The 6,990-nt window shown below is 40.2% G+C and overlaps 1 protein-coding gene across 1 annotated transcript; it reads right to left on the bottom strand.

The window, feature by feature from the left end:
- Nucleotides 1-4,377: 4,377 nt before the first annotated feature.
- Nucleotides 4,378-5,534, bottom strand: phlda2 (pleckstrin homology-like domain, family A, member 2). The gene is made up of 2 exons (XM_036575804.1): nucleotides 4,962-5,534; nucleotides 4,378-4,771 (listed from the first exon to the last, which is right to left on the bottom strand). The coding sequence occupies exon 1, from the start codon at nucleotides 5,398-5,400 to the stop codon at nucleotides 4,990-4,992; it is 411 nt and encodes a 136-aa protein (XP_036431697.1). The 5' UTR covers nucleotides 5,401-5,534; the 3' UTR covers nucleotides 4,378-4,771; nucleotides 4,962-4,989.
- Between the last annotated feature and the right edge of the window lie 1,456 nt (nucleotides 5,535-6,990).

Here is a 6,990-nt window from a genome sequence, read left to right as displayed (position 1 = left end):
ACATACTGATAATGCCTGTAATCTCAAAAATGCTGGTACAATGCAGAATAGTGCTTACATTATTCCCCCTTCGAAAAGAGGCATTCATAGATTACAGTTCTTTACAGGTCACATTTCTTTGTCAGGCCATTATGTTTGAGCTAAGAGGAAAAGAATGTGTTCAGGTGTGACTGCTATGAGGTCACCCAACTGTGCGGGCAGGTTTCACTCTTGTGCCTTAAAACTACTGAGTTTTAATCCATGCACCGCTTAACCAAGCTAAAACTACCTTCTCTGGAGACCCCCTGTTTAATCAGCAGTAACCCAGAGGACTTTCTAAGATTGTTTAGGACTAAATCAATCATAAGAGAAATCTCAAAAATGTTTACAGTGTAATCTAAAAGAGGAACAACAGTGAACATCAGATGTCTAGGTCAGATGCAGTCTGAAATGAGCCCCGTTCAGCACACAGGACAGATAATCAAATACACTGTGCAGGATGTTTACTATGTTGAATGTCTGTCACGCATTTTGTCTGTTGAACATTTGGAGGTTGTGTTTACTCCTCGTAGCCTAGCCCCATGTGGGAATGCTAATAGTTTAGTGAATTTAGGAAGCTCTTTGGTTTTTACGTCAGCACTGTTGCCTAGAAGTGTGGCGGTCTGGTTTACTGGAGACCAGAAGCCCCTTCATGACTCACACGATTCTGGTGAGGAAGGCAAATTCATCCACTTTTTACTGCATACAAGATGATGCGTCACATTCACTTATGTTTCACCCGTTCTACTTGTGCTCTCTTTGATGTGACCATACAGCTTGTTTTATCCAAATTACATCAGTCGTTGACTATAAAGAACGACATGGAAAATCTCAAACCTTATTAGGCAAAATAACATGCCAAAATCATATTATTTGTAAATTTTAAATACAGTCACTAAGAGACCCACTAATATGTCAAGCAATATTTTTCTCCTTTTATAAATTTACTTTTGAGGTTTCTCAAAAGATGCAGTACTGTTAAAAAATCAGAGATCACGCTTCATTTATTTAAGTTCCAGGTAAAAGTTATTCATTTATCAAGAGTTAATTCTGAAGAGACTAGATAAAAGAGAATCTACTTGCATAAGGAAGGTGGAAGTCAAAGGAAAATAAGTGAAAAATTGCAATTTCCAAAAGTTCAAGGAGTTCAAAAAAATTATTAAAATATGAAGAGAAATGGAAGAACTGTGCAATGCCTGGTAGACCAGCAAAACTGCCATCTTCAGATAAACAGTACTTAAAGCTTTCATATTTGGGATCCACATAAAAAATCCACATCTGTCCATTCTCCCAGTCTGGGAAGACAAGTCAAGCTATGAGTCTGACAGCATGTGTAGCTGTCAAGAAGCCCTTACTGAGAAAAGCAAATAGGCAAAAAAGAAGAGAATTTGTAAATCAAATAAAGAAGCTGCTGGTTTTCTCAGAATAATGGACTGACCATCCCAGTTGAGTCCAGATCTCAACATCACTAAATGTGTTTGAAATTATTTGTCCCTGCAGGTTTAAAGAGTGGACACATTAAACACTGAAAAAACTATGATTATACTTTTGTTGAGAGATTTCTGATATATATGTTTGCTGATTCTGTCCTGACACTGAATAACTTGTACTTAATGACCATTTTGACTGAAAATAAAAAGCAAAGGAAAGGGGGTCTCTGACTTTTGCACAGTACTCACAAACTGAAAAAGATGGGAAAAAAATGAAATACATGAGAGGAGGCTTGTCTTATTACTGATCTACACCCAAAGGATAACTAAAGAGCTTTTACCTTTTTTAAACTACTTATTGACGTTTTATTACACTATTAGCCATTAACTGCAAAATTACGCATAAAATCAAATACTGTCACCAGTTAGTGGTGAGTCATGAGGGCATGTACAATTATGACTCCCAGGATCTGAGAGCAGCCTTGTGGGTGAGGCTTATCTACAGAGATATGGGCTGAGGGAGACATTTCCGCTCAGGACCCAACCTTTAGCACACACACACACTCACTCAGACACACACTCTCTCCTGTTTCTCACACATGAGTGGCCTTGGAGTCATATATTCCCAAGCCACTTCTCTAAATACCGTTGTTGAAGGCCCAGAAAGTAAACATGAAAGTCACACAGTGTCATATATACCATTTCTATTCATGTGATATGGCTTCATTGACAGTTACATATCTATGGTTGCCCTTTTGTCCAATATTGACTTTCAACTGCACTCCCAACCCAGCTAAATTATGAATGAATGACTTACAAACAGGCCTACGTTTAAGAAAGGGCTGTAAATGAATGGGGATATTTGTGAGCTCAAATGGATTTTATTTGCCTCATTAACTTTTTTTTATCAAAAGTCACACATGAACTATCACTGCAGGGCCATATGATGATGCTGCTGGGAGCAAAGAGTCACGGCCGTGCCTTCTGTTTAAAAACACAAGCCTCTCGGGCTGTCCTGACCTCACGGTCAAGTGGCTGGAGGACAAACTGTGGCACAGGACGTTATGAGAAGGGCAATTAGCGAGACATATTTTAGGACAGGATCAGACCTCGGTATTACTTCTTAGATCAGGATGTCCTTTGATCTGCAGTGAAGTCTGATCCAGCATCAAAGGCTGGCAGCAAAGGAACTCCAGAGAGAAGCTCAGTTACGGCCACTCTGAAGCTTGCTCACACATGTCCACTTCCCCCTCCGCTGCACAGCCTGACTGATTTGGCTTTAATTAAAGCTTAAAATACAAAGTGAAGCTCTGAGAGTAACAAAGGAAAGGCTTATATGGTAGCAGGTTATTAGAGAAGTGGGCAGAAAGGTACTTATCCTAAATCAAACATACAGTACAAACTCACCATAGTCATAGTTTCCTCTATATTATCACTGTTTGAACAAAACCTTGTAACCCCAGAGGGGCAGCTTTACAGGAAAAGGCAAAAATGTTCTTAACGTCTAATGCAAGTTAAGGTGAAGAGATTTTAATCCATTTCTGTTGGTCTGATCATCATGAAATAGTCACACAATGTACTGGACAGATGGAGTGTTTAAATGATTTAGAAAAATAAAATTTGTATATGTTTGTTTTGGACAGCAAAGGTTGGACTTCCACCTTCCTTATGCTTGTGGATCATCTTTTATCCAGTCTTTTCAGAAATAACTCGTGATAAATGAATCTTGAATCTTGTATCTCCAGAATGGTAACTTCTCACTTTACAAGATTTTAGTCTCAGTATGTTTGGAGCATTTCTATTGGTCCATTCATCATGAAATGTCCCCACAATGTAAAGGGCAGCTGGCATTTTCTGATGCTCAAAAACAATATAAAATGATAAAAATGGAGATTATAAGATTTTTTCAGCAACAATATCCTCCATGTTTAAATACTTTTTTTATAAATACTGTTTAAAAACACCAAACAATGAAACGGTAAAAACTGAACCACACAAGCCTGTCCACATAAAGTTTCCAAAAAACCCACAAAAAAACACGTATCTCCATTTTGTTGATTTTTATCTGGTTGCTGTCTTTCACACTGTGTGAAAACTCCATGATGAATGGACCAATTAAAACGCTCCATCACTTGGAATAAAACCCCTTTAAATTAACTTACATTAAAAGTAAAGAACTTCTTCCTCCTGTAAATTTACCATTTTAGAGACACGCTGTCGTTGTACAGTGTTGTGTCATGCTGCTGCTACTTTTCCTCTGAGTTGTTCAGCTGTAGATTAATCAGCCAGTCCACTTTAAATTACATCCAGGACCTTTGGACCAGAGAGTGTTGAGTGACAATATGTAATCTGGCTCTGGCTGTAACTGTAACTCTGAGGTCACTTTTATTCCCTTTCCAGTTAATGAAGCGGCTCTCTTTGAATCTTGGGTGGGCCACACATTTATGACCTTCTAATCTAGACTTAGTCATGTTTATTGGTGCAAACTTGTAAATCTCATAAAAAGGCTGTAAAATGTTTAAGCCAACGAAGCGTCATAGTTCCACTCTCAGCCGATATCAAGATCGAAGTGCAACATTCTTCCTGTTGATCTGGCTTTCGGCATCCTCTCAACCCACAGCAATGTAACAATGCAATAAAACAGGTCGACTGAGTCATCTTATCTCAAACGATATGACAACATTTTTTGTGAATGAGTAAAGACTGTGACAAGGGACTTTCCTACGCTTTAAGGCTCCTTAGGTCATCGCTAAGTAATCTACTACCTGATCTGATGGTTAGTTTAAGCTGTAATTGGAACGGAACTAACTTTAAATTCATTTTGATTCGGAATCATAAAGAAAAGTCAGACCCCAAACGCTGAACTTGGAAAGCTTTAACCATTTCAAGACTATTTAAGAGAATAATGACATCTGGTCAGATGAAAAGCTGTTCATTTTGTTGAAAATTTATTTAAATAAATACATAGTGAAATAGCACATGTATAATAACTTAATGACGTTTACACACAAAACGGTTTGCATATAATGCAACATTTCTTATAACAAATAAATAAACAAATTTACACAGACGTCAAGGGTGAGAGTCCCTCATGTCGACACGCTTTGAAAGTTCAAGGATTCAGTCTCGAGTGTCTCTTTTGCCTGTTGAAATTCTTTGTGTGTCTTCCAAAAAAAAAGAAGAAGAGAAAAGGCGGCGGGGAGCAGCTCCTCCAGGGTTCCTCTCTCTTTTCAGCCATGCCTTCTTCTCAGACATGTAGACAATGAATGAGAAAAGCCTCCACTTTGGTCCATGCTTTCTTCTGGCTCCATTTCTCAACATCTCTACAAAAGGAAGAGGCAGAGAACACTAAACTGGTGCCCACAACAAGACTTAATGACATATTAGCGAACAGCCTATTACACTTATGTAGGAAAACAGCCAGTTTCTCCAGGGGAGTGAAACAGGCTGATGGTGAAATGTGAGAAATGACACGCCTGCCGGCCTCCATGTCCTCAGCAGGCTCACACTCACCGTGCTGTGCGGAGAATCAGGAGTTTAATCAGGGAGCTCTGGCCATTCGTATGTCCTGCTGCGTCGTGGTCTCCGTGTCCTGCCTGGTTTTAAAGTCCTGGATGGCCTTTCTGTTCTGAAAGTCGATGAGGGCCATGGTGATCACCGCGTTCCAGCAGTTTTCCTCTCCTGAGCACCGGAAGTCGATCTCCTTGTTGTCTGTGGTCACGATGGTGAAGTAGACGAACTTGCCGGTTCGCTCCACACAGTCCACCTTCTTGATGGACTGCAGCTTCAGCTCTTTGCTTTTGTTCTTCTTCTGCTGGTCGGCGTAGATGTTGAGACTGTCCGTGGTCAGCACGCACGTCTTCCTCTTCCAGAACTGCAGCAGGTTGTCGCTCCTCTTCTCCAGCTCGCCCTCCTTCAGGACTCGCGCCACCTCAGTCGCGGACATTTTCATGGTTTTTCCAAACGGCCACTGGCCTCTCAGCGAAACGAGAAAACAATCCAAAGCGTGCTCTCGTGAGCGGCTGTGCGAAGTGCCCGGGGCCTCTCCTCGTGTGAGAGAGACTGTCAGACGGCGCTGGGAGTGAATGAATGAATGAAGCCGGCGGGTTTTATCGAGTCTGGCGGTGGTCCGCCTCCGCGCCGTCACACCGCGCAGTCCGCTCCGCAGCTGCCGCGCGCTCTCATTGGCTGCGAGAGGCACCACACCAGCCAATCAGAGCGCAGGACTGGGCCTTATTAAACACATTATACAAACCCCATACTCAGCGCTGGCAGTGGCGTTTATTAGCCTTAATAAAACACTATCCGCCCTGGATACCTACAGTATTTCAGCCACAGAGAACCTTTTAAAGATATCACTGTACAGATCTGAGCTTCTCCCTCCAGGTAGCCTTTATGACACGAGCTCTGGATGTAACCATTTTAACAAGACAGCTCGTTTTGCCTTCTTACAGGAGATTTTCAAGATTTAATAGACAACAACAACAACAACAACAACAACAACAACAATAACAATAATAACAACAATAACAATAATAATAATAATAATAATAATAATAATAATAATAACTCTCTTCTCTACGCTGCGGTGCAGCTGTAGCTAGAAGCGCCATACCTCACTATAACTTTAAGATTTTGAACTGCCTCATGGCAGTTGGACCAGAGAGGAAACGTCACCTATTAGATCTCTGAACTGCTCTAATACTCTGTCACTGTACTCTTGAAACACCACATTCCTTCATTAAAAGTACATTTAAACACTCGGATGGCATGTACAAGTGCCTGTTTATTCTTTATAGCACCTCTGCTTAGGCCACCTGAAAATAGACAGACAGATGAACAGACAAACAGACAGAGACAAACAAACAGATAGCTGGATATGTAGATATGTAGATAAATAGATAGGTAGATAGGTAGCTAGTTAGCTAGCTAGATAGAGAGACAGACAGACAGACAGACAGACAGATAGATAGACACAGTCCTCTGGGCAGTAAGCATGTATCTGTTAACAATAAAAACACTAACTTTGGAATAAAGGCAAATTAACAAATAAACAACACATTGTGATTGTATGCGTGTGTTAGCTTAACCAATTCCAAAACTCTCCTCAAGAAAGTCCAGTATGCACAACTGTTACCACCCAACACCTGCTAATTGAGCCTTTGTTCATTTAAAATGAATGAATGATGTCAGGTGTGCTGCTGAAGGAATTCAACAAATCCATTCAATGGCTGGAGTGAACTGAGACACACTCTTCTAACGGCATTCTTTTAACCAAGATATTGATAACTTTTTAAAAACAAGGAATTTCTGTCATGTTTTACTCTATTTATATTTGTTTGTATTTATAGTCACTTAATGCTGTATAGTGTTTTTACTGAAACACTCTGGGATAAATAGATTTAAACATTGATCTGACCGCCTAAGAATTTGACACAGTACTGTATAAAGATTTGTTGTCCTTCCTCAAATGTCAATTTAATTCAGTTAAATTTGGATTTGGTAATTAAACGCTGTGTAACTCACAGAAGGTACAGAAAAA

This window comes from Colossoma macropomum, unplaced genomic scaffold (assembly GCF_904425465.1).
Source record: "Colossoma macropomum unplaced genomic scaffold, Colossoma_macropomum, whole genome shotgun sequence".
Lineage (NCBI taxonomy): Eukaryota > Metazoa > Chordata > Actinopteri > Characiformes > Serrasalmidae > Colossoma > Colossoma macropomum.
The sequence above is the reverse complement of the archived record's forward strand: the minus strand, read 5'-3'. Positions and strand labels throughout refer to the sequence as shown.

Excerpts from the sequence above, each read along its gene's own strand:
- phlda2 (XM_036575804.1), bottom strand. The coding sequence starts at position 5,400 with ATGAAAATGTCCGCGACTGAGGTGGCGCGAGTCCTGAAGGAGGGCGAG.